This window comes from Cuculus canorus, chromosome 8 (assembly GCF_017976375.1).
Source record: "Cuculus canorus isolate bCucCan1 chromosome 8, bCucCan1.pri, whole genome shotgun sequence".
Lineage (NCBI taxonomy): Eukaryota > Metazoa > Chordata > Aves > Cuculiformes > Cuculidae > Cuculus > Cuculus canorus.
In genome coordinates, this window is record NC_071408.1 from 6,882,983 (window position 1) to 6,910,330 (window position 27,348).

A 27,348-nucleotide genomic window follows, 5' to 3' on the forward strand; every position below is an offset into this window, starting at 1 on the left:
ACAGTTGGGCGTAGATAATGATGCGTTTGTTTGAGATGACACTAACTTCTCTTCCAGCCATCTGGCTTTCAAGAAACTGAAAGAAAAGCTTTACGACTTCATAACAGAGACCCACTCCTCTCTTAAATTTGGTTGAAAAACAGTAGGATTGAAAGGGGAGGATAAGCAGAACTTATTCACAGAAGTTGCACCACTTTGGGAAACCAGGCTTGAAAAGAAAAGAGTTGCATCTTTCCGTTTGCCGTTTCTAGCTTTACTTGATCAACTCACGTCTCTTTTGGGATGTTCTGCAAAATCATTCCAGCTGTTGGTATATCTGGAATGGAAGGGTCCGTAATTTCCAAGAATCCTTATTGTTGCATGAAGCCTTAGTGTTAGAATGTTTTAAAATACTTGTGCTTTGTAAGTAGGAACTACTCTTTCACCAGTTAAACCTACCCGTCTCATAGTTATAACTACGAAGGTAACGGGACAGGTAATGTTTTCTGTCTTATTTAAGAACTTCCCCTAATAAGATCTTATCTGCTTCTGTTCCTCTAGATGGAATTCAATGAGAAGGAACTGCGGAGAGAAATAAGTTATGCAATCAAGAACATCCATGGTATCAGGCAAGTGCTCCTGTTTTCAGGCCCAGTCACATATAAAGGCTTAAACCTGTGGACGCACTGACTGTTGAGCGGTAAACTATTACTAATGTACTGTTCCCAGCAGCTGGCTTTTTTCCTTCCGCTCCTTTACACTTCTGTTTTTCAGGTAGCTGGTTTTGGCTAAGCAGCTGGTTTACCCAAACAGGTTTAGTTTGCCTGGAAATCCTGGAAAATTATTTTATCAGAAAAAAAGATATCAATTTTCTCTGTAGTGTCTGCAGTCCCGTGGAAACTGTATTCCTGAAAGTCCTAAGTTTTAGAGGGACAACCTGTGTCTTGATATGGAAAACCCCTTTCATCTCTTGCTGCAGAATGCTCCTTGCACTTGCTTACTTCCCGTTATTCTCAACTGTTTCTTGAAATGACTGATTTATGAGTGAGTTGACTGAGGTTTCACTTTGTGGATATGTCTGTGGTGTGTTATTAGGTTTGGGAAAAGTAGGTATTTGACTTGGAATGGCCTAATTATCTCACTTTGGAATAATCAGTCTGTTTTGGATGGAAACCTTGAGATGCATCCCCATAACTACTTTTGACAGTAGAAGAGGTTCCAGAAGACTTAAGTTCTTTTGTATTTTTAGGGAGTTGTTGTATTTTTGTCTCCTCCTACCCACTTGTACATAGTATCTTTTGAAAGCTTTTCTCACAAGCTTTGTTGTTCTTAGTGTTTTGAAAAATGTTCTTTGTATTACTTGTGCAGTAATGTTATCAAGGTGACTTGGTGAGCTCTCAGCCCTGAAACCTTGAAGCAATAGAACACTTTGCACCAGCAGATGATGACCTGAGAATGTTATGTACAACATTTGTAGCCCATGTCTACCTTATTTTAATAGTGTATTGTGTCAGAGGAAGTAACATGAAATACACTACCCCAATTTTTCCAAAAGTGTCGGAACCAGTATTTTAGGCTAAGATAAAGGGCTGAGGTTGGAGGATGCCATTCATCCTTATCTAAGATTTGATGCACTGCTGAGAGACTTTACTGCATTATATCTGTGCTCTTTAGAGTTCTCATAGTCATCTTCAAGGGATAGGAAATGTTCTGCTTCTATTCCTACTCACAGTGGTGCATTGTTTTCTAAAGAGAAAGGAGCAAATATAGTTCTGGGGAAGGCTGTTCGTGTTATGGTCTGTTATTACTCGGCTGTAAGCTTCTGAAAATGATGATATGATTGATTCCGTAGAAAAAAAATCCCTTGCACGATGTTTATTTTACTGTCTAACATATTCTTTTATCTCCACAGAACAGGTTTGTTTACCCCAGATATGGCTTTTGAAGCCATTGTTAAAAAACAGATAGTCAAGCTGAAAGGACCTTGCTTAAAAAGCGTGGATCTGGTGATGCAAGAGTTAATCAACACTGTCAAGAAGTGCACTAAAAAGGTAACTTGTTGTGGTAACATAAGTGTACAGTAATGATAATACAAAGCCTGTGTTACATTTGAGGTATTAGAAGAGATTCCTGATCTAGTTGCTGTACAGAGTAAGAGTCTGTGAGGTAATTACAATTTCTGCAAAACTCAAAAAAATGTAATGCTGAAAGTGTTCATTTTTTGTATTCCCGTGTCTTGAATATATACACCTCATGAGTGGAGTTTTGTTGAGTCAAGAATTGCCCCAGTTTCCTCTTTAAAACCATGTTCCCATTGGTACTGAAAATGGAACATAGGCAGCCAACCTGTGGATGTGTAGATCAGGAAAAAAACCCTGTATTTTAAAGTTTTCTTTTCCAATGCTAATAAGAGGAAGAAACAATCAAACCTCTCTAAAGCTAAGGCCTCAAATATATTCACAGATGTCTATCAAGGGAAGAAAAATGCCCTTTCTATACTGAAAGTAGCACCACGCTTCTTTGTGATCTACAGCTTCACCTGCACTTTTTTGGTACACAGCCCCATAATGTCTGATCCTCAGCTGCCAGGAAGTCAAAAGCGGAAAGCTAGGAAGATTTCGTCTCCCTTGTATTTGGACATCTTTGCATTAGTCTTGACAAATCAGCTTGCTGCACAGAAATGTTCAGCATTTAGTGGGAAAGAAATTTCTTATGTGAAAATTGTGTGCGTCAATTAAACTTTTATCTCAAGGTCCTGCAAGCATAGTAAGTTAAGAAATAGGTTCATCGAAACTAAACATAGCAGTTTTGTGACTATTTAGGGATGGTTTTCCTGAAGTGTATGCTTGTGTTGGTGTATGCTCTTAGAATGAAACCTCAAACTTCCTAGCCCCCAACTGTGACTAAGGAAGCATGTCAGATAGAGTAATATGAAACACTTTTTTCTCACACCTTTGGCTTTCGTAGGAGGGTTGTCAGCTTTCTGTGACTCACTTGTCCAGAGCACTGACAACTGGCGTTTGCTGACTTTCAGTTATCTTTTCTCTGCTGTTCATGTGTCTCACCCACCATCTCAGAGCACAGAGCAAAGGGTAATAAATACAGGAATAGTTCTGGCATGTGAGCACAGATGTGCTGAAGTTGTTGAGAAATAGCCTGTTGTTCTTTGCACTCCTTTTTATAGCACTTTGTTTTTTGTACCGATGAGCAGGTAAGGGAGCTATTTCTCAGTACAGGAATGGATCACAGTCTTTGGCAAAGATCATAGAGAAGTGGATTCACTGCAGTATTTTAAGTGGGATTTCTAGTTTTTTCCACTTCTGTCAGAGTTTGGGAGATGTGTATGGGAATTAATTGTGCAGATTAGTTTCTCAGTGCTATTGGCCAAACACAGTGTTGTGCTTTGCTGTTCACATTTTAAAGTATTGTCGTTGAGATGTAACAATGTTGCCACAAGGTGGAGCCTTCAAAGAACAAGAAACTTGTAAATTATTTAAAGAGACACTGTGGAATTGGGCACAAGAGAAGAAAGGCATGGAGAAACCTCACCCCAAGGCTGATAAACTGTGGTTCACATGTCCAAAGTGTTTTTCCTCAGTATTCCATGAGGCAAAGCACAGAACAGTCCAAGGGTTAGGTCTCTCCAGTTTCTCTGGGAAATGACCGTTAATACCAAGCAAGGCTTCATTTGTAATGTAATTAGCTTTTAGCCCAAGCATTTATACTAACTTTTTCCCTCCAGAGAGGAAAGCTGGAGACTCCTCTGTTTGTATTCTACTGAAGCCATCTTGCAGGTTTGAATTTCTGTTAATTCTGCTTTTCAGTTGGCAACGTATCCCAGGTTGTGTGAGGAAACAGAAAGAATTGTTGCTGGATACATCCGTGAAAGAGAAGAGAAGACCAAGGATCAGGTGAGAATAAATAGGAGGTCTAACAGTTTGCAGAGTTGTACAGAGGAGGAAAGTTCTTGTCTACAAAGTACAGGAAGACAATGAAAGATTTTTTTAAATTTTTTTTTCCAGCAGGCTTTTAGAAGGGGAGAGAAATTGTTCTGCGAATCATAGAGCCAATCACAGAATAGCTTGGGTTGGAAGGGACATTTACAGGTCATCCAGTCCAACCCCCCTGCAATGAGCAGGGACATTGTCAACTCGATCAGGTTGCTTAGAGACCCATCCATCCAAGCTGACCTTGAATATTTCCAGGGATGGGGCAGCCACCATCTCCCTGGGCAGCCTGTGCCAGTGCCTCACCACTCATCATAAAAAAATTCTGCATTGTATCTACTCTGAATCTCCCCTCTTTTAGTTTAAAACCATTACCCCTTGTCCTACCACAACAGGCCCTGCTAAGAAGTTTTTCCTATCATTCTTGTAGGCCGATTTAAGTACTGAAACCCACATCTCCCTGGAGACTTCTCCAGACTGAACAGCCCCAACTCTCTCAGCCTTTCCTCATTGGAGAGGTGTTCCAGTCCTTGGATCATCCATGTGGCCTCCTCTAGACTCGTTCCAACAGGCCCATGTCCTTCCTGTGTTGAGTGCTCCAGGTCTGGATGCAAGGCTCCAAGCAGGGTTTCACCAGAGTGGAGTAAAGGGGCAGAATCACCTCCCTCAACCTGCTGGCCATGTTTCCTTTTGTGCAACCAGGGATACAGTTGGACCTGTGGGCTGTGAGTGCACATTGCCTGCTGAAGACCAGTTTCTCACCCACCAGTACCTCCAAATCCTTCTCCTCTGGGCTGCTTTCAATCCCTTCATCTCCCAGTCTGTAATGAAACTAGGGATTGCTCCTTGCACTTGGCCTTGTTGAACCTCATGAAGTTCACACAGGCCGGCTTCTCAAGCTTGTCTAGGTCCCTCTGGATGACATCCTGTCCCTTGGACATGTCAGCTGTACCACTCGGTTTGGTGTTGTCTGCAGACTTGCCAAGAAGGAGCATTTGATCCCTGTTGTCATTAAAGATGTTAAAGAACACTGGTACCAGTATGGTCCCCTGAGGGACACCACTTTGTCAGTGATCTCCATCAGGATATTGAGCTGTTGACCACTCTTCTTTTGTAGCTGATCTGTTTCCTCTGACAGGACGAAGGGCAACCAGTGCGGTGCATTGCTGTAGGTGCTCTGTTGCCATCATGGCATGTACAGCAGTGATATGTGCTTCAGAGGAACCCCTCGCAGCCACAGCTTATGACATGGACTACTTAATCATTAAGTGGAAGTGGAAGTGCTGCCGGGTTGCTCAGGTGCTGCTCTGGTGCTCTGATGCTCTGGTGCTGCTGCTGTGAGATTGGGTGACAGGGAGGGTGTGGAGCCAGGAGACCAGCTGCAGAAGATCAGCATTAGCGTGAAGAGTCCCTGGGGAAGTGAGAGGAACGACTCCATGGGAGGATTCCCCCAACATCTGGAGACAGAAGTGTGTGACCTGAAAATGGTGCTCAGACTTTGGAGTTTCAGTGCCTTCCTCCTCTACCATCGAGCTTTAGGAGATAAAACTGGAATTGTTACAGAACATCCTACTCTGGTCTTTCAAGGTTAGGATTGGTGGCTTAAAATAGTGTCAGTTTGTTCCTGTGCCATGGAGTGCCGTCTTAGCTGTGCCCCTACAGCTGTTTGTGGAAATAGATTAACAATTAAACAAATGCACACAAAAATACCCAGCCTTTTTTTTACTTTGTTCCCAGCTTGGGTTTTGTTTTGTTTTTTTAACATACCAATCCTATGTTCTAATTACAGTGAGGCCCACAAGCAATTGTGCTGGGGCTCTTGTGGGGTTGACAAGCCAATAGGCCATGGAGTGGATGTCTGAGCTCTGGCAAGAGCTGCTGCTCAAGTTCTGTGTTGCTGAAATATGGCGTTGGCATGTAGGCTCAGCCAAGGAACTTGGCCCCAACTGCCTTTGGCCATGTTGACAGGCTTGCTGAGGTGTATAGTGCAGAACCACTGGAACTGACCCCTCAGGACTACTGTGTACTTTGAAAGGCAGCATCTCAGATCTGAAAAATAATAAATTTCTCCTTTGGATTCTAAAATGAGCAAGAAAAAGATTCCTCCTATTACTGTTCTGAAAGGCAGGGACTGCTATCAAGTTGATAATTTTAGGTTGTGGCATATTAAACTCATAATTTCAAGTATTTGTTAAGCAGTACCATTCCAGATTCATGGATGAACAGCTTTTCTGACCGTTGCTTTCCTCGAAGTTTTAAAAAAAGACCCAAAACTATTTCAGAGAAACTTCAGAACGTTCATCACCCAGCTAAGCATTCCAAATCCAGGAAACTTCATAGCTTGGATTATATGTGAGAAAATCTGCTGGACATGGAAATAGGAATTACTGTCTGGAGAGTGCACAGAGTGTGACAACAGAACTCACAGCTCTCTAGTCCTGTCCCTGTGTGAGCTAGGGAGCTGTGCAGCATGTCTGGCTTTTCCTTTAACCTGTGTTGTGATTGTAGTCTCAGAAATAATTTTTAAATATTGTATTTGCTGGGTTTATTCTTACAGCAAATTCTAATTGGCACGCTTGGTTATTTAAAAAATCGAAAGATACGGTTTACTCAGAGTAGTTGTCTTTTATTCTTATTATTGTGTTCTTCATTGTGTGTACCTACCTGGCAGTTTCCCAGAACAAAGAACAAAATGCCAGTGTTCTGTAAATGCCAAGAGTTGGTCAAAAAGATTATTGTCACATATTCACATCATTATTTATGGTGTTAGCAGTTATCGTTAATAAATCAGAACATTACTGAGGATGTTTTCAGAGGTAAGAGCTAGACCCAAATCTCCATTATCTTTTGCTCCAAGTGATATATATCTTCCTCAATATCTTCTGGAAATGAAGAATTCGGCAGTGATATTGCGTTTGAGGAGCTGTATAGAAAAAACTGTACACTTCAAGGAGAGTAAATGCTACCATTTGGAAGCAATAGATTTTTTGCCTTGCTCTCTGCTGTCAAGTGGAAATCTGAAAAGATGGGGGCAAGGCGCAGTTTTGTGCATGTTAGGGAAGCTGTTCAAGAGTAGGAGTGAGCCTTTTCCAATATCTTAGTAAGTTCTTTGCGAAGTTATATTATCAAGTTTGAATGAAATTCTGTCTCTGGACTATTGAAGGCCTGGCAAGTGATATGTACAGAAACCATTCATTCTGTTATTTCATTGACTAACGTACCTCTCAAGCCAGATGCGTGCACCAGAATGGCCATCTAGTATCTCAACTGTACGTTTTCTAAGACGGGTTTAGCTTCCCTATCACTTTTTTGTGCAGTACCTAAAGAAAATTTAGGTGCTCTGATTTTAAGTTTAAGGCTTGGATTCCTTGCTGACTTGGCAGGAACACTCCAAATAGACAGAATTTTGCTTAACTTGCAAAATGTAGAGCTGGAATCTACGTTATACATTATTAAATGCTTTCTGGCTCTGTATGGTTGATCTTAATAAAGTGGACAATTGCCAAGATAGTAAAAAATGAGGTCTGTCAGGCAAAAAAAAATAGGAATAGGGAATACCTCTTCCGTAGTCTAACTTATTAAACAAGCACATGAACAGAAGTGGTGGGATTTAGAAAATATTGTTGCTTTTGGCTTGAATGATTATGAAAGGAATATTCAGTACTGCAGGAAACTCACAAGTTCTGTTCTGTTTTGCCATCCTTTCCCTCAATCTCTCTCTCAACCGTACCCAACCTTTTTTTTTTTTGCTCTCCTGTCTCCCCTAATAGGTGCTGCTGCTCATTGATATCCAAGTTTCTTACATCAACACCAACCACGAAGACTTCATTGGCTTTGCAAAGTATGTATATACAGACTTTGTTATAAGAACACTGCCAGTTTAGGTTTCTTAATGCAGAACACATTGAAGTGTGACAGTGAAGATGCAATCTCTCAAGTCCTAAACATGTAGAGGCATGCTCTTGCTAAGTGTACGCAATACTGAACGCTCTGCAATGTACAGGCCTGGTTTCACTGAAGCTGAAGCTTATGTTTTGGTCTGGAATCATGTGCATCTTGGGAAGCAGCTTTAGCAAGCAGATGCCACCACTGTATTCATTTTAGGACCACAGAAATGTATAATATTGGTGGTCCTTCCACATTGTTGGGAATGCATCTTTTGGGAGCTGTGATTCCATGTGAAACAGTTTTGCTCAGAGTAATGGATGTCACTGAATTAGAAGTGTGACTGCTGTTTGACTGTAAAGAATAGTAGTAGCAGAATGCCCTGCAGGGCCTGGTTTGACGTTCTCCTCGCTTAATTGAAAAGGCTGTGAGAATATTCTCCAGAATGTTCTCCCTCAGTTTCCAGCAATTTTGTGCCTCAGGGACTTCATACCAGCATTTTGACACCAGTAAAAACATTAAAGATGTCTTCACTCTGAAGAATAAATATTCCTTCAGTCATATTTAGGCTGTAATTGCTCTAACAGTTTTTGGAATTACAACAGGTTTCATCCATGTGGGATGCTGGCAACAAAGTTTGGCACCACAGTATGTATTATACTATGGCCTATTCAAGTTAGCGCCATGAAGGAAGGTCTGCATCTTTGGTAGTATGCCTTGAAGGTTTAAGACTTGGAGTTCAGTAAGCTGGGAAGGGAGAAGGCAAAGCCAGGAACTATTTACTTGTTTGGTTTGAACAACTTTCTCTGGGGTTGTTTGCAGGTCCTAGAGATCTTTCTCAGTTCTCTTGACAAATGACAGGATGTTGTAGGAATGGTAGCTGGCCTTCTAGAGGTCAAGATAACAACCTGCCTGCTATTTACTTCTCTCCATCCTTTTCTGACAGGAAAAAGCCTGCTAAAAACACTCCATATATATTCATAGTGTGTGATGTGACCTCGGGAAGTCACATAGTCCAACCTCCTACTCAGATGAGGGTCAATGCTGAGTTCAGCCCAGGTTACTCAGGGCTTTGTCTGATCAGATCTGGAAAACTTCCAAAACCAGAGTTTCTCCAACCTCTCTATGCAGCCGGTTCCAATACTTGCTTCTCCTCCTCTGAAAAGACTGCTTTGTGTCAAGTCGGAACCTTCTACATTTTATAGTCTCGGATTCAGGAGTGCCAGGTATATCTTGGAGTTGTTTCGTTGTCTGTCTCCCCTGGGAAAATACCCCTCACGGATGCTGTTGCTGGGACCGTGGATGGAATGGTGCACGCTGCTGTGTCTTTTCCAAGGAGTTGCAATGCCTGAGTTCATTTTCTTTGGAAAATTACTCCCTCTTTTGACAGTTGAGATCTAGAAATCCCAGCTGCTTTGTATGAGGCATAAGCAGGTAACAAATGGCTCCTTTAAGTTCACTGATAAATTTAAGCAAGTGATTCTGTGGGAAAGGAAGCATCTTTGACTTGTGCTCAACTGGAAGAGAAAACTTAACTGAGAGCAATTTTAAATGTAAAATATTTTAATTTATAGTTGTATTATTGTTATAGCAGTTGCGATAGAACTCAAAAATGAAATTATTTTTGGGTGGCATATTTCTAAATGGCGTAGGTTTCTTAGTATGATGTTCGTGGTGTAATTAGCCTTCCTAAGGCCATAAAATAAAATTTAAAGAAGAAAAACCACAGAAACAAAAATCCACACCCAAACCAAAAGAATTGCAATTAGGTTTCCTAAAGCCATCTAATGTGTTTCTCAAACAGCAGATCAAAATTAGTGAGGGGTTAGTGCTGTGTTTTCTGTGTGCATGTTATTTAATCATTATTTATGCACCAAAGCTTATGCAACCAAAGTACCAGAGACGTGCAGTGTTATTTGGTCATAGAATCATAAAATGGTTTGAGTTGGAATTGACCTTAAAGCCCATCTAGTTCCAACACCCCTGCCATGAGCAGGAACACCTCCCACCACACCAGGCTGCTCAAAGCCCCATCCAACCTGGCCTTGAACACCTCCAGGGATGTGGCATCAACAACTTCCCTGGGCAACCTGGGCCAGTGCCTCACCACCCTCACCATGAAGAACTTCTTCCTAATGTCTTATCTAAATCTTCCCCTTTCCAATTTATAGCCATTCCCCCTAGTCATATCACTACATGTCCTTGTAAAAAGTCTCTCCCCATCCTTCTTATAGGCCCTCTTTGGGTACTGGAAGGCTGCTATAAAGTCTTTCTGGAACCTCCTCTTCTCCAGTCTGAACAACCCCAACCCTCTCAGCCTGTCCTCATACGGGAGGTGCTCCAGTCCTCTGATCATCTTCGTAGTCCTCCTTTGGACCCGTTCCAACAGCTCCGTATCCTTCCTATGTTGAGGATTCCAGAACTGGACACAGTATTCCAGATGAGGTCTCACAAGAGAGGAATAGAGGGGCAGAATCCCCTCCCTCGCCCTGCTGGCCACGCTTCTTTTGATGCAGCCCAGGACACGTTGGCCTTCCGGGCTACGAGCTCACATTCCCAGCTCATGTCGAGCTTCTCATCGACCAGCACCTCCAAGTCCTTCTCTGCTGGGCTGCTCTCAATCACATCATCCCCCATCCTGTATTAAAGATGCATATTGCCCTGACCCATATAGGACCTTGCACTTGGCCTTGTTGAACCTCATGAGGTTCACACAGGCCCACTTCTCCAGTCTGTCCAGGTTCCTCTAGATGACATCCCATCCTTCTTGTGTTTCAACTGCACCACTCAGCTAGGTGTCATCTGCAAACTTGCTGAGGATGCACTCAATCTTGCCGTCCATATCATTGATGAAAATATTAAACAGCATTTTTACTGTTTTTACTGATGTCCCTGAGGGGACATCACTTGTCACAGATCAAAAGGATCTGGATGGTTGAGCGCTAAGCCTAGTAAATAGGCACATGGAATAAACATCCTTACGGATCTTCTCCCCGACAGCATGTGGACTGCTGATTTGGTACAGTATGATCTCACAGGCAGGATCTGAATTGGGCTGAGTTTGGTGCTTCAGCAATACTTGGGAGCAAACCAGCTGCAGGATTCACCTGTACACTCTGATCCAAGCACTCCTTTCTTTCTGACTCTTTCAGAGCTGTGTTTGTAGCTGATCTAATCTATATGCTTCTTTCTCCAGCTAATCAGTGCCTGCCCAGATGGTAAAATCTAATCCAAAACTTGGTGTCACCAATGACTGCTCTGGTAGTGAAGTAGCTAGAGGCTGCTGGTTGGGCACGTTTTTCCTCTTTCCAGAAATATTTTAATTTTGTGGCCTAACACTTTCAAACCCCCACATAATACAAATGCTTTTAGAATTGATGGCAACTTTTTGGGACAGGAGTGTGATTCGTTTCAGAAACTGGGATTACCGGAGTTCAAGAACCAAGCAAAATATTTTAAATAAGTTTTAATTTCAAATGTGGTTTATTCTTTTAAGTTTCCAGCTTTTTGAACCAGCTTTGTGATGGCTTCATCCGTTGGTTATGTTTACACCCTCAAAGTGCATATAAATATTAGAATAATATCCAAAACAAACTGTCGGGACAAAGCTGTTAAGGAACCTCCAGCAGGGGTCGATTTTGTTGTGCTGTGCTACATAACAGAAGTGGCTTGCTTTTTGTCTCCTCTGAATATTTTTAGAGGCTAGTGTTTCCAAAGTGACCCACATGAGCCATAATTTCTCTGTGCTGTTAGTAACGTCTACCAATCCAAGTAGGATGTTGTTACAAAGGAGATGGCTAGTAGGAACTGTCTGCTGTGCATATTCTTTCTGTCCCATGCAGGCAAATATAAGCAGGCATTCCTGTACTGCAAGAAAAAGTAGTTGAGATAGGCACATATATGCAATGATTTTGCTGTATTTCTTTGTTGCTTTAGCTTTCTGTGCTGGAATCGAAAGTAACTATTACTGCTAAAATCTATTCCTTGGGAACTGGTCTAGTTTAAGTTTCTTCAGTATAACTCTCTTCCTCTGCTTTTCTTAGTGCCCAACAAAGAAGCAGTCAGGTTAACAAAAGTGCAGTGGGAAATCAGGTAGGCACCTAACAGAGAATGGATAATGGCATGCGCAAATTAATCCAAGCTGTTTGGTTTTCTTGGCTGTGTTTATTTGTTTTAAGTGTATCACTTACCTTTTCTGCTTCAAACACATACAAAAATGCGTCACCATCACCACATTGTTTTACTGAATTTTTAGAGCCACCTGACTTTCATTGTTTCATTTATTGTTTAATATTTCTGCTACCGCTTGTGCTGCTGATTAGTGCCTTCCCTCCCGTGTTGTTTAGTGCATTGAATATTTCGTGTTACACATCAATGTATTTTGTCATTGACTGCAAACTTGTGAATTTCAGAATCCAAACCTCTGGTGAGTACTTGCTTGTGTCTGCTTTTATCGTAGTTGTTTTACTAGTTCTTACGTGTTCACAGCTTAATAGTGGTGCAGGGGCAATTCAGCAAGCAAAAGCAGATTTGCCTTTACCTCTTCTGAAAACTTTAATTTGAATTCACAAAGATGTTGACTGTGTACCGTAGTCCTCTCTCAAAGTAAACACAAAATATCTGATTGATGGTCTAATTAGCATTTTCACTGAGATTCGTTAATGAAATTAGCTGTTTGTTTCTTTTTATTATGTAAGATTATGGGTTTGATTCTGCAAGATGCTAAGTGCTCCTGAGCTTTGCTTCTTTCTTTACTTTTGTGTGGGCCAGGAGTGCTCAGTTCTTCGCAGGATCAGTCCTGTTTTTCATATGGGATGAAAATAATTAAAATGCTACAACTTTGATGGTTTCTGCTCACTTTGAGGGTTTTGCAAAGTCTTAAACAGAAAGAAAATATTATGGAATTATTACATACTTGAAAAGGATATTAAAAATGCTAGTAAAAATAAGACAATTTTTGTATAAATAATACCCAAATTGAACACCTTCCCAATGTTTTCATGTGCATTTTGGTCAAATAATGCTCAGAGTGAAAGATCAGGGTTTTCAGATGTGACCACTGAGTTCAGATCCCTCAGGTGATAAACCTGAAATTTCAGAAAGTCTCTTTTTTTTTCCTGCTGTTGTAGATGTAAGTTCTAGCATTTTTTGAAAACTTAGTCATCTTCTTGGGAATAAAATCCAACCTCTTCCTCCTACCAAGAAATTGCTGGTTATTTTTCAGATGTTAGTTAAAATAATCCATTAAGTTCTTGGATGTGATGATCTCCCAGAACCTGGCCAGCGTGAGTGGCTTTTTTGATGTAATGTATAGTTTGGACTATAATGAAAAAAAGTTGAAAGGTCTAAACACTGAAATGGCTTCAAAGACTAGTTTCTCCTTTCAGAGAAGAGATTTCCTTCTTATCTAGCTGTGCCGGAACATGTGTCAAACACAACAACCGCCATCACTTTGGAGTGTCCCATAAAAGGGAAATGGACCAATTATCTGACTCTTCAAAAATACACAAATAAAATAAATGATTTTTTAAATTAAGTGAATGTTATTTTTCTAAAGAAGTGAAGAAGAAGCTTGGCATTTTAAATTAAATGTTGAAACTGCATTACTTTTGGTATAAAGGACTTTGCTGAACCTTTTATTTCAAAGATAATGAACAGATGCTTGTAAGCTAATTGTTTGGAGTTGAAAAGAATGAGAAAATGTTTCTGAAATAAAACTTCATTTTTGCAATTTGCTATTTCAGGGAACCAATCTACCGCCTTCAAGGCAAATTGTACGAGCTAAGTTCTGTAAGCTTTATTGTTGCTTTTTCATTTAGCTTCTCAGGGGGCAAAGTTTGTCTCTAACTTATTGGTTTGTTGAATACTTGCTACTAAACTGCTTAACGTTAAACTGTCTTGTCTGTAACATTTCCTCAACAAAGTATAATTGCAGTTCATCACTTAACTGCTACTGACCTGCTGTTACAAGTATGACCTAGTATAACTTAATGTTATAGAAAACTTGGAATAAAATTAACATTTTATAATTTACTGAGTTTATTAAACTAAAATGACTAATCCGTGTTTATTTTGTTATATAACTGGAAAGCAGTATTTATCTGTTGTAAGTGCCTCTGTTCATAGGAAACCTCTTTTTGAAAGGCGGGCAAATAAGTTTCTGGTAATCCAAAGGAAGCATTAGCTATTGCTTAAATGAACGTGCTGTTTGTGGGTACAGGTACTGTTACTGATATTTTGTTTATACAAAGGAGTTACTTCTGATAAAAAAAAAAGTGAGTTTTATTTATAGACTTAGAAATATTTAAAGCCTTTTTAGCATTCTTTTCATAGCACCAGGACGATCGATACCTCACGGACAGACTCCTTTCCTAACCCTTCTATCTCATGAATAAATAAATATGTGAATGCCTTTAATATTACTAATTAGAATTAATTTCCTAAACAACAGTTAATTTTATAACACATTACTCTTGATTGAGTGATGATTAGGTATAAGAAGTCAATCAAAGTACCATGTGCATTCTTTGGTGATATCTATGATGAAAACATACATGTTTACAATTTGTTGCCACATCATCAAATTATGTTCATTATTATTTCAAGCAAAGTTAAACTAATGGTCAGTGAAGGAAAAAGGACTAGGCAGCACCAATTCGAACAGCAGATGAATTTAATCTCTCAGGAGATCATGATCATTAGGTTTTCCCCAAATAGGATACTCATTTGCAATCCATTGCTTTTCTTTTTTGTAGCTTGCTTTGAACTGGAATGATGCAAATAACTGTTAACAATGTCTGTATATCTTGGAAGTAAGATAAGCGCAGCAATATAGCATTTTTGGAAAAAGTACAATGCCGATTCCTCTTAACATGTTTTTTGCTCCTTTTCCCCTCTACTACTAATTTATCCTCTCACGCTTAATCTTTGGCCTTTTTTGTTTGTCTTTTCTTTGCTACCGCCTGAGGTTTTGACCTGACTCCACAAAGTTTCTTTTTAAGCCACAGGTTAGTCTGTCTTCTAATTTGCTTGAAATAATCAGTGTAATGCTTGGTTTTACACAGCGCACTAGCAAGATCTGGTTCTTCAAAGCTCACCCACTCTTAACTGTGTATTTTGTGTGTTAAGATTTGTTTTGGTGACTAAAATTTAGTGTTTAAAGTTCCCCTTCATGATAAACCTTTTAAGATGAAAGTGTCATTGCTCCATATGCCCAATTGATGCTCTACCTGTGAGAACGCAAGATACTCAAATTATAGAGGTTTAAATATAATTAATATGAAATTCAATTTTGCGTTTTAATTCTACAGCAAAATCTGCTGCTGTTCTTCAAGTAGCCCCTGTAGTTGGAGAGAGGCTTAATCAGAACTATGAGAGTCCAGTCACTGTTGAAGTGATATGGAGGTTTGGATTTCAAGCATTTGTTTGACCTGCCTGTTTTAAAGTGTTAGGCCAGCGATCTGATTGACCTTGTTCTGGTCACAAGTAGCATTCAAACCCCATCCTTGGCCTGAGCTATTGTGCTAAGTAACTTTTTCCTAGTAACTCCTTTTTTTCCCTTAATCCTGCTTTGTAGCATACTTTGTTGTTGCTTTTCTTCAAATATATTTAAATCTTGTTACCTTGCATGACCTAGAAAAGAAAATGTTTACAGAATTTTTTTAAGCAAGTAGATGGAAATGGAAAATTGTGCCATGGTCAGTGAGGTGGTCTTAAAAAATCACAATAAGGCTGTTCTATTAAGAAATACTGGTGTTTCTGTAAAAGAGGTGGTGCCCACGTCCAACCAAATGATGCTAAATTTTGAAATATCCTTGAATAAGACACGTTACTGTTGAATTTTCATCTTATCAAGACTAGAGAGGGATTGCTGTTCTAAATGGTCTTTAACTGTACTTATTTTTTAAGTTAACATTCCTCCATGATTGACTTAATCACCTCAGTCTTTGTTTAACTACATTTGGAAGCATATTTAAGTTTTTCACTTATGAGTGCTTTGCTTCAGTAAAGACTAAATGTTTCTTTAAAATAAACATGTTCAGGACTTAAGCCATTGTCATAATTTAAGTTGTGTGATAAGTTGTGCTGTGGATTTTGGGGAAGCAATGTCACAAGATCTTGTCTATGTTCAGTATCAGAACAGATCTGGTTAATTTATGTTCTAACATTTGGCAACTTACAGTGAAATACTGTGTTAGGTTTCCCCTGTAATCTCTTGTTCTTTTTTAGCCTCTTTAATATGAGAATCTTCTTATTTGAACCTAAAGAACCAACTTGTAAGGATGACTTAAGAGTAGTTTTTGCAGTTTCTCTCAGTGAGCTTACTATTTGGCAACACATGCTGTTATCAGTATGATGAAAAGATAGGGCAGTACTGAGAGCTGTGTTATGCATTCAGAATTATTTCAATGGAATTACATAACATAATTTTAACAGAGTTATGTTAACTCAACAAATGCAGCTGCTTGTATTGTTGCGGAAGTAGTACTTGCACTTTGCATTTTCCCACTTGCATTTCTGTCTGTCCAGCGAATTTCACTTATCTTGAAATCATATTTCAAATACTTCTTTTAAAGAAATTGAATACTTTGATTCTCTAATGTATTTCTTTTACAAATAACTTGTTTGATTTAATGGAATGAATAAGTCATGCAGCAATACATAAAATGTACTTATTGTATCAAATCCTGCTTTCCTGTTCCGTGAAGTGATGAAGAATAAGAACAACAGATATAATTTGGGTTTTGTACAGTTGAACTATCAGAAAACGACTTCCTTCTGGCTTGTTCACGTGCATTCGTACCCTCCAAGTTTCATTTTTCAGATACCCAGATTAGCTATCTGGACCCCGAAGGAAGGAACTGTGTCATCTCTTATTCATCCTGTACGTGGAGTCCAACTGCCGGTCAGAATATTGTCTTCACTAGCTTCTGGCAGTGCCCATGTTTTTCACCTTCCTAAAGTTCATAACTCATGTCACTAATATCTGGTTTGCACAGAGTGACATTTAGAAATATGACAGACAATATTGAAATGGATCTCTTAAATCTGAACCAGCCAGAAAAAGGAGCTAATGAAAATAATAATTTTCTTTAATTTTTCAAGCTGAAGTGCTATACAACGTGTCTAACACAATGGGTTAAAAAATCCCCCCCCCAACCCTCTTGGAGATTTTTTTAGTTTCAAAAGTCTCTTTGAAAATCTCTGCTACTTGTTGCCTGTGGGAGGGCACTTATTTCTAAAATATAGCTTGGGTTATTTTTTGAGGCTGGAGTCTAAGCTGTTGCCTTCTCTGGGAAGTAAAACAGTGTTGCTTAATTTCACTTTGTTTTTCCTTTACATTTTGATCTGAGATCTCTCTTCCATTGACCCTAACACTGATAATGAGTGTGTTGGAAGTGTGGCTTTTTATAGTTAACAAAAGGTACCTGGGAATCGGGAACAATGTGATGAAAATAGCATGAGGCTTAGCACACTGAGCTCATCTCTCTCAATGTGCCCTGGAACTGCTTTCAAGAACTGTGGATGATTGTGATCTGTTGTAGCATCCAGGATATTTTAGAGAACACAGTACTATGTTTTCCCAGAGGGGTAGGTATAACAGTTCTAGAAATTTGCACGTTAAAAATATAGCCAAGATACTGCTGTAGCTTGGTGCCCTGCTCTTCCTGCAGTTTTGCACAGGGATGACAGCTGGATCTAATCCTCAGCACATAGGATTTTTGAGGAAACAACTGGCAAATTCCTTCCTTTACAAGACAGTGACCAATGTTTGTATTAGCAAGTCAGCTTGTTTCTGTCCACACCCAGTGGTGGTTGTGCATCCATGAGAAGATGTGTTGGACTGAAGCAAGACAGTCTTAGAGCTGTGCAACTAATGTAGTTCTTATGTTAGGTGTATTCATAGCTTCATTTCTTCTTGAACGGATTGTATAGTTTAGATTTTAGAATCTTGACTTGATCTATTCTGAGACTTCTACCACAAATGCATTCTTGTTAAAATAGAAAATTTGACTCTGCTAACGTGCTACAAAGCCTATGGCAATGACGAGGTAAAGCATGGGATAGAATAAGCAGAGAGTACTACTTCCCTTCCCTCTTAAGTGCGCATCACCTGTAAGGTTCTTGAACATGCAACTTCGGGGCTGCTCACTGGAGTGCTTCCAGAAACCACTGCTTTATCCCCACTATTGCATTTATCTTCAGATCTTTTACTCTCTCTAAGCTTTATGTCCAAACCATTTGCCAGTACTGTGCAGCCCTGGCTGCCTGTGCTTCCTGTACGTGGGTATATGGTTTGTAGGGAGCAGCAAGCAGCTTCAACTGCGGACAGCATGGTTCAGCAGAATCTTCTCTCGTAGCCTTTTATTGCAGTTTATCTATAACATGGGAGTAACCACCTTTGCACATTTGCTGTGAAGTCTTTAGTAAAGATAAAGCTCACCTTGTGGAGCCTACTACAAGTGGTTGGGATACCTTAATTGCCTGTTTTTTTCCTAAAATTTCTCCCATTTGCATTTCTGTAGTTCAGCACAGGAAAAAAAAGAAATTTGCTTGGTTCTGCAGCTTGTTCTGTGGCAGCAGCCTGAAGGCCAGTACGCTGGCTATAAATACACGTCACTTGCTTCCTGATAAAAGTTCACTTCAATAAACATCATAAAATAAAATGAGGATTTGATGGGTAATTGAGTTCATATCAGTATATTTCCCTTAACTTGCACTTGGACAAGCATTCTGTATTTATTTCTAAACAGTAATGCCCCCTCTCCACTTATTTTTTTTCCAATGAGTGTAAGTATTAAAAATTATGACAGACTTCTGCAGAAACTTGTCTGATCTAGGCTCTGCTCGGCTGCACCCTTGGGTCTTTCTGTGGGCAGCGTATCCAGTTATTTGAGTCTTCAGAACCAAATCAATGCTTTCTTAGCAATTTTCTTGCAGACTGAAAACCCACAGTCTGGTTTTGGATCTTCAATAGTGTTTGTTTTCGTTTTTTTTTGCTTCCTTGAGAAGAAATTGATGCTTGGATTACACACATTAACGATACTTTTGCCAGCTTTTCAGATGCAACTTCTGATCTCTTTCTTTCTTTAGTTATCAAATGTAGCTTAGTCCCTTGCTCTATGCAATACCAAGGCTGTGTGTTTCAGGGAGCTTACATGAACAAGTGTGCTGAATGGGTGTGAACTCTAGTTCTAAAACTTTTAGTGATGGCAAGGAATAGATACTAAGTGATTCTTTTCTCTGGTGCTGCTGATAGTGGAGTTACCAGCCTTGTAAAAGCCCTGTGGGGGGAATGTCACAGTCTCACCATATCCCCAAAAGCAAGAGGAAAAACTCGTGTTTAATCACACAAGTCCATACTTGTGAAACTTGCTGAGAGAGTTCTGCCTGGCTTCTCTGAGCACTTCTTTCCATCTCAATACTTCACAGGCAAGCTCGGGGTGTTGCTGCAGGGAGAAACGGTGGCTGGGGTTCCCTGCATCTGTGTAACCAGGAGAGTTCTGTTGTCTTGTTCCAAATATGATAGGAAGGAAAATTTGATTTCTTATATATATTGGAGAAAACAATAAATGTTCCAATGAAATTGGAAGTTTCTACATTTATAAGCCGGTCTCATTCTTCTTAAGTTTTCTATTTGCCCTTTCTCTCTTTGCATCACGTAGCCTTCTGGCCTTTGTATTTATGCAAAGTGCTGTTCCCATCTGTTCTTTCATCTTCACATTGTATCTGTTTAATGAAGTTCCGCTTTATCAATTTCCCCCCCTGATTTTTATTGTTGCCTTAGGTTTTTTTCCTCTTTTCCTCTTCTGCCTTATGAGTGGAAAGTAGCTCTCATATACCTCTCCTTACCACTTCCTATCCTAATTTCAAATTAGCTATAGAAAGCCTCTGTATCATTCAATTTAAACCCTTCTGAAGACTCCCAGAGTGTGCCAGAAGCCACTTGCTTTGCGAGAATCTAGGTGCTTTTCTTAATATCCAGCTTTACGAATGACCTTAACAATTAGAGTAGAACAGAGGAGTCATGTGTATAGTTGCATGGACTTTTACAATGTGTTATTATACAACAAATAAATATATCTTTACACAATACTTAATGCGCTTATACTTGCTGTAAGTACAACACAATAGTGCTTAGGCTTCTCTTTCTCCAAACTTTTGACTGAAAATGCTGTATTCACTTTGTTACCTTTTTTGTCTTGTTTTATTTAGTAACCCTTTATTTAAAAGAATGAATGCAGAAGCAGTATTATGTCAAGTGAGTTATGAACTAAACTGTGTGCCTGACTGCACCTCTGCACAGGTCATCCGGAAAGGCTGGCTGACCATCAACAATATTGGCATCATGAAAGGAGGATCCAAGGAATACTGGTTTGTTCTAACTGCAGAAAGCTTGTCCTGGTATAAAGATGATGAGGTAAGGAATGAAGAACGTTTTTTTACTGGAAGAAAGCTTGTATTTATTCAGTCTTCTAATATCAGCTTAAAATATTAAATCAGCTTGTACAGACTTAACTGAAAGATTGTTTTAATGTTTTGCCTACATCCTCTAAATTTTCTCTTTTTGATTTATGGAGAATGCCGACTCTCTAAGAATTCTGTTGAAATGTTGCTGGCATAAATATAGGGTGTTTTGTGAGGTGTTTCTGTTTGGGTTTTCTGGGTTACTTTTTTCCTCTTTTCCTGTGATTGCCACATATGTGTCTAGAAAAAAAACCAAACCTGACCCCCCCTGTTTTGGAATGTTCTGATTATTGTCCTATGCCAGTTTGCACTGCTTTTGCAAATCTACTGTAAGCTGGTATGGATTTTTAAGTTTGCTGCTGAAAATCAAAAAAATGCACCTTGGCAAGAGATGTCGCTGCTGATCAGTAAATCTGAGGTGTGTAATATGAGAACTGGAAAAAACATTTCTATGATAAACATGACAAGTTGTGCTTACTTTATTGAACACGTTGTTATGCTTTGGGAACCAATTTTTTTCTGTCCTGTTTAATTATTTTTTTATCAATGTTAGTAAAGATACTCTTTATCTAAAACTCAACAGCAGTCCTGTTGTTAACTTTTGAAGGTTAAAATGGGATTAATGTGTGTGCTATCAGCAAAAATTCAGTAATTTTTAGGGTCAACCAGTTCATTGGATAGAAGAAACACAGGTAAAGAGAGTTTTAAATGAGCTTTAAAATGTTACTCTAGCTTTCCATCTTATGCTAAGTAATAATCAAATAATCAAATTTTGTGGTTTACCCTCACAAAAGTGGGAGGTGATTTACGGGGACTATGCAGACAACTGATATTCTGTTTAACTTAGCGTTTTATTGCAGTGGATTTTGTAGAACCACTAGGGAAGGGTCCTACAATGCCTGTGCATAAGCCAGAGCTGTGCTGACTCTTGCAAATCCAGAAATTGGTCCCTGTGTTAGGATGGTACTTTGGGAATATTGCTGGTGGTGAATCTGCGCTGGTCAGACTCACCTGGGAATCTCAGAATAGTACATGAAGGGAATTGTCCACTGTCTAATTTCCATATGCATATTTTAAAATAATGTCTCTCAATTGCAAAACAGTTATGTTTGGAGAGTCCTGCAAATGCCAGGAGTTCATTCAGGCCGATGTGGAAGATAAGTTGGGTATTTCTTTGAGTGGTGAGAGAAGATAACGGTGTAGAATTCCATGCTTTGCTGGTGGAAGAATTTTCTCCTTAAGTGCAGATTTGCTGGATAATTTGATTATTCTGTCCTGGGAAAGAGCTGATAAAGTTATGTTGAATTTTTATTTTTTTTTTTCCTGGGCCTTTCTCAATAGGACTTGTAAAACTAGTACGGTTTGGTTTAGATCCTTCCTGAAGATGGTCAAAGCTGCAGCTTGACCGTTAGGTTAATCGAAAGAACAGTGACTTTCTGTTTCAGGGACAGAACTAATGACTTTTGAAAATAAAGAAGCAAATATTTGATCTCCTGGCTGAATTCCAATTTTTCCAATTACGTTTTCTCTCCTTAAAATGTTCTCCTTGCTTTCAGTGTGGTTTGGTAGTTGTCACATCCTGTTCTCCGATGATCACTGAAATGGCTGTGTGCTGTTGTGTTCCCCCCATCCCTCTAAGATCCACAGTCTTAAGTGATGTGTGAAGTGATACCCGTATTTATGTGTCTGGACTGTGCCTGGACTCAGAGCGGCTGTGCACACTGCGAGGTCGTAGGGAGTTCAGATCCTCTGAGCCCCCCACTATGACTGATCATTTCTGCAGTCCTTGCACAGTAGTAAGAGCCTCTCCATCGCAGCTGGGAAAGATGCAGAAAATCAGGCCTCCTGGTCGATCTCCTGCTGCAGTGATGAGTTCATCCCCCTGCACCTCTGCCCCTGAGTAAGGGTTGTTGTAGCAGCTTGTGTGCCAGTGAGCTCTGCCAATGTGCTTCACAAGGCTAGAGAGCTACTGGGACCCCTAGGGCTCTCTACCCCCTCTAGTGTAAGCTGAACCAGTTTCTGGAGTCTAGAATTTACGCTGAGATGAAAATCACTCTCTGAATGCAAGTGGTTGCTTGCCATTGCTATTAGAAGGGTGAAAATTATTTCCTTTATTTGTGAGCTGCAGCTTTTGTAGGTGAAGAATCCACAGTGGAATGCATTTTGAAGCAAGTTGCTTTGGCAAAAGATTTTAAAACTTGTGTGATATCAGTATTACAAAAGAAGCAGTTGATTTCTTGATACTTTTTTTGTTGCTGCTCAAACATACAACAGGACTTCATTTGTGATGAGATGGGAATCAGGGCTTAAGAATGCTTTTAGGCTTATAAATATGGAAATACCCAGTTGACGTTTGTGCAGTGTGGGTAAAGCAGTTATAGTATCAGTTACGTGAATAGTACTCTGGATTAGTTTCTGATCCTGTGTACAGTTGCTTGTGTTCATAACTTTGTTGCGTGACCAGTACCGTGACTTTGTGCTTTTCCACTTGCTTAAAATCAAGCAAGGAAAATACTGTGTACCACTGTGAGGCTGTTGTGAATATGTGCAAGATGAGCACATTCAGTGACCTCACAAATAATAGCGTTCTTTCATAGAGTATTCCATCTAATACTGGCTAAAGTATTATAAGACATACCTATACAGAAAAGATTAAATCTGTAATGAAAACAGCAGAAAAATCCATGAGCTTTTGTGCTGGGGTTCATTTAAGAGCCATCCTGCAAATCTGAGGTTTGGGAATTAGCCACTTCTGCCTTATTATAAAGTGGACTTTGGGAACATGGAACACCATTCGAGCTTGTGAATCAGAAAGCCCTTTGTTGTGAACAGAAGGATGCCATTTGTAGAGTGGTATCGCATTTTTACAGGGCATGATCAGAGAATGGGAGTTTGTTATTCTTTCGAAATCATCCAGCTATCTCACTGGCATTATTGGTGTGCAAGGGATGCCAAACTGGGTTCTAGGAGAAGGACTTATAAAAATGTAAAATTGGCATTTATTGGAAAAATCCCCTTTAGTCTTATTGCCAGATAAAATATTTGCATTCCCTTTCCATAGGAAAGGATATTATTGTCAACATCCAGTGACAGATGCAATTTGTATTAGAATTTCACAGTTTGTTCCCATTTGTAAAATTCTATGTGGTTTGGAAGTGAGATATGGAAATAAGTGAGGAGGTGAGAGAGTGGAAAGGGGAGAAGTTACTCTAAGGTCTAACATTGTGTCTGTTTATGGAATTAACTTGCCACAAACAAGCTGCTCTGGCTTGTGTGGCTAGCAGGAATGTTAGTGATTTTTATACCGACAATAATCTCTTAATGCGAGTTGCTTGGGTTATGCCTGAGAAGTAAATGGGAGGACAAAACACGTAATCGTGCTGCAAAGCTGCTTATAAATAACACTTATTGTTAGTGAGTTAATGAGAACAACTAGGAAAAGAGTACTATAGGAAGCACAGTAAAAATTTCAGCAGCGGGTTTTATTGTGCTTTATAGGCAGTGTTGGTTTGACTCTAGGTGGGTTGCAGTACGCGGCTTGGTTACTGACCGGCCGGCTGAGATCCAGAGTGACTCCTGGCTGGAGGTGCTGGTGAAGATGCTCTGATGTGTCAGAGCAGTTTCCCACTGGCGGCTGTCCCTCAGGCTGGGTTGTCATGCGACTGCCTGTCTGTGCCTGCTGTACAGGTGAGAGGATGTTCTGCACAGCAAGTGTAGACAGGCAGACACATGACAACTCCGTCCAGCCAGTCCCTTGGAGCCGTCACCGCTGGTGTGCAACAGTTTGTACCGTTCCGCTCTGAGGGGCTTGGGAGGGAACACACATAACAGAATTCAACTTTAAAACAGTGGGAGCTGCCAAACAAGAACAGAACTTGGTTTTATTCAAAAAAAAAGAAGCATTTCGGTACATCAGGGGTCATTGTGCTGACACGGATCAGAGATGCGATTGCAACAGACTGGTCACACTGAGCGCTTGTAAAAACAAAAAGGATTGAAACCATGGTTTATTTTATATGCAATTCATACAGGATTTTGCCTGCATATTGTACTCACACATAGTAGTTTAACCAGATGTTTTTACTCTTCTTGGAAGCACAGAAATACTGAAGTTCAAGATGAAGGATGTGTTTATACAGTACATATTTTCTAGGAGCAGATAAGTACAATAGTCTTGCATGTTAAAAATAAAAATCTTTCTGTATAAATGGGGGCAACTACTTGCACATTAACCCAGTTAAAGGGAATGTGCTGGAAAGAAAACTGGTTGCATTGTATGTCTGTTCTGCTATATTACAGCTATACACTTAAAATGGTATTTCTTTGTGATTTGCTTTGCATATTATTTAAACCCAGCTTTCTCACAAGATCCGTACTTTGTAAGAAAACAGCATGACTTTGTAGAGCTTCAGTAAGTTTTTCAGTTAAAGATAGACTATGCTATAGATCAAAAGCGTGCAAACAGCATCGTTTCAAATCACAAAATATGCTGCTTTGCTAAACTTTCCTGTATATAAAATACACAGTGACTGTAATCCAGTTTAGCAGTCACACTTGCAACATCACCGGGGGGTTGTTTCAAAAGGTATAAAACACATTGGAAGTTTAAAGGGGGGGAAAATAGTTGTATTGCTTTTCTGTACAGAAGAAATGATTCTGTTTTATAATGGTGTTCTTAAATCACTGTTGCTCGCTAGTGCCTCCATAGGTAAGCAACAAACTTGTGCTTTCTAACCCTTCTCATACAGAATAGAAGCAAAGCACTTCAGTTCCAGCCTGAAAACTGATTATAAAGAAGTGAATTTACCAAAAGGCTAAGCGTGGGGATAGTGTTGAGGTTTTAAATTATATGACTAATAAATAGATATATAATTATTCAGGTACTCTAGCTGTAATCATTATTTCGCCGTAAAGAAAAAGATGCATTTTAGCTAATATAAAATTTGAAGCACACAAATAAAGTTTATCAACTATATCAGTAAAACATGCCTTGAACCCAGCAAGTTGAAATACGATGTCTTAAAAAATGAATCAGTCACAAAACATGACTAGCTACCTCAGACATGAAAATGAAGACATTAAATATTCTTACTTTAACTTTATGATATGCATACTTAAGTTTTTGTAGCTCTAATTAAAATTTTGTGTGGGTGCTTTAAGCTGTCATGTCTTCCTACCTGCTTGACCATTGTAAAGAAAGACAAAACTGGCAAATTAGAAGTACTTTTAAAACAAATATAAAACACTGATTGTTTTATAGAATTTATCAAATTTAATAATTTAATTTATCAAATTTATTTTCTGCCTTTTGTTGTTAAAGAAATTTATGATCGCTAGTCTGTGAGAAAATTAGGTCTCAGTTTCTGTGCTATGATCCTTCTTAAAATAGCAAAGAGTTGTACAGTAAAATTCATTGGCAACCTGTAGCATGAAAGGATTAGAAGAACAAAAGTACGCATTTTAATTAATGGATTTTCTCTTAACAACTGTCAGGGCTGTTATGCTGGGAGTAAAAGTTGTAAGTGGAAAGACTGCGGTCTTTCGAATAACTGTGCACAAGGAGAATTGATCAGCAATCAGCAAAAAGCCCTGCATCTTGAACTGAGGCAAATTCATTTTACCCTTGGTTAATTCACTGGGTGCTGCTAATGACTGGAGAGTTATCTCCGCTCGATTCTTATTTAAAAGCTGATATTCCTTGAAATTGTAGTTGATTTGCTAAAAGGGCTTAGCGTTTTTGGGGGCTGTATCTGGTTGGCTGATTGATTCAGCAAAGGGCTTGAGAATAGTTTAGAATACTCGTAAAAACAACAAAAATAATCTCCTGATTGCCAATATTGTATTTACGGAAACTGTTAGTAAGGAGCTGGCTTTAAATATTAAAGCTTGAAAATTGAGTTGCAAATTGTATTCTCTCCAACTGTGATCAGGAGGTTTTTTTAAGGGCAGTTTGTTATTTTTAGATGCTGTTTTGCAATGCAGCATAAAATGCAGTGCTGAAGTACAGTAGCATTATTCAGGAAAGTTTCATTCTTAACTGTGGCATTTCCTGTCGTTTTGTAGGTTTAAGCCTGACCCTTAATATTATTTCAATTAGGATTTTATTTTTTTTCTTTAAATGAAGTACAGTTCGGGAAGCAAAGCCTTTGCAAGTAAAAGTAAAGTAGTGCTCTTGATTAAAATATATTATTTTAAATAAAACACTAATATTTAGGGGGTTTTATTTTCCAATCCACTTAACAGATATTGATTAAAAGATTATAATAATTTAACATTCTGTTTAGAAAGTTGGAATTTTTAATGCAAGCTTTTTGCTATTTTGGTTATCATATTTTCCATGTAGCAGCAATGCTTGGGTGGCCTGCGGAGTCGTCTGTGGGTGCACGGCGATAGCGCAGGAAGAGGGGCAAGGAGCGTGGAGAGGAGAGCGGTGCCCTTTAGACTGCTGAATATACAGATGCGTTAAACAACGCTGGTAACGGGAATACAGAAAACAATGTGCAGCTTAATGACAAGACAGAAAAACGTCAAATGACATGGTTTTTTTTTAAGTACCTAGTTTTTTTCACTTTCGGATGCTTATTTGATCTATATTTATTTCTGTAAACTGAAATGAGTCTCCCCCCACCCTTCTTTGCCTTTTTCCTTTTTTTTTAACGTTAAAGGGATATATAGAAAAGGGTTGAAATATTTTCTTCCTCTTCTCTATTTAATAAAAAATAGGCTCCTTAAAGATGGAAGTCCATTACATAAACACTCCCCTATTATACATATTATATATCAGTTATATATAAACACTGCCCTATTGAAATGTTCATGCAAACTTTAATTTGGTTTTTCCCGGTTTTGTGGATTTTAAGGTAATATGAACTGTATTAGTTCATGCCACAGGCTTACGCATTTGAGATCATCTTGGCTTTACAGAACTCTCACCATAATTTAATATGCATTGGATCCTGCTAATTTTTTTATGATTACAAAAGTAATGTTTTGGTTTTGTTTTTTTTCTGTTGTAATATTTGCATACGGCTCTCTTGTGCTTGTCGACTTGCATAGTTTAAACCTTTTG

The 27,348-nt window shown here is 39.2% G+C and overlaps 1 protein-coding gene across 10 annotated transcripts in view; it reads left to right on the top strand.

The window, feature by feature from the left end:
• The window catches only part of DNM3 (dynamin 3), a 180,348-nt gene that overhangs the window by 36,374 nt on the left and 116,626 nt on the right, over nt 1-27,348 (top strand). For 7 of the 10 annotated variants that reach the window (XR_008450894.1, XM_054072462.1, XM_054072457.1 and 4 more), the window contains exons 9-15: nt 541-608; nt 1,892-2,030; nt 3,804-3,890; nt 7,697-7,767; nt 11,855-11,903; nt 13,556-13,585; nt 20,119-20,232. Coding sequence is in view for 9 of the 10 variants with exons in the window: in XM_054072462.1 (XP_053928437.1) it covers nt 541-608; nt 1,892-2,030; nt 3,804-3,890; nt 7,697-7,767; nt 11,855-11,903; nt 13,556-13,585; nt 20,119-20,232 (558 nt within the window). In the remaining variant the exon portion in view is untranslated. Of the gene's footprint in view, nt 1-540; nt 609-1,891; nt 2,031-3,803; nt 3,891-7,696; nt 7,768-11,854; nt 11,904-13,555; nt 13,586-14,800; nt 14,819-20,118; nt 20,233-27,348 lie in introns of all 10 variants that reach the window. The other 3 variants (XM_054072461.1, XM_054072463.1, XM_054072459.1) reach the window with 2 other exon arrangements.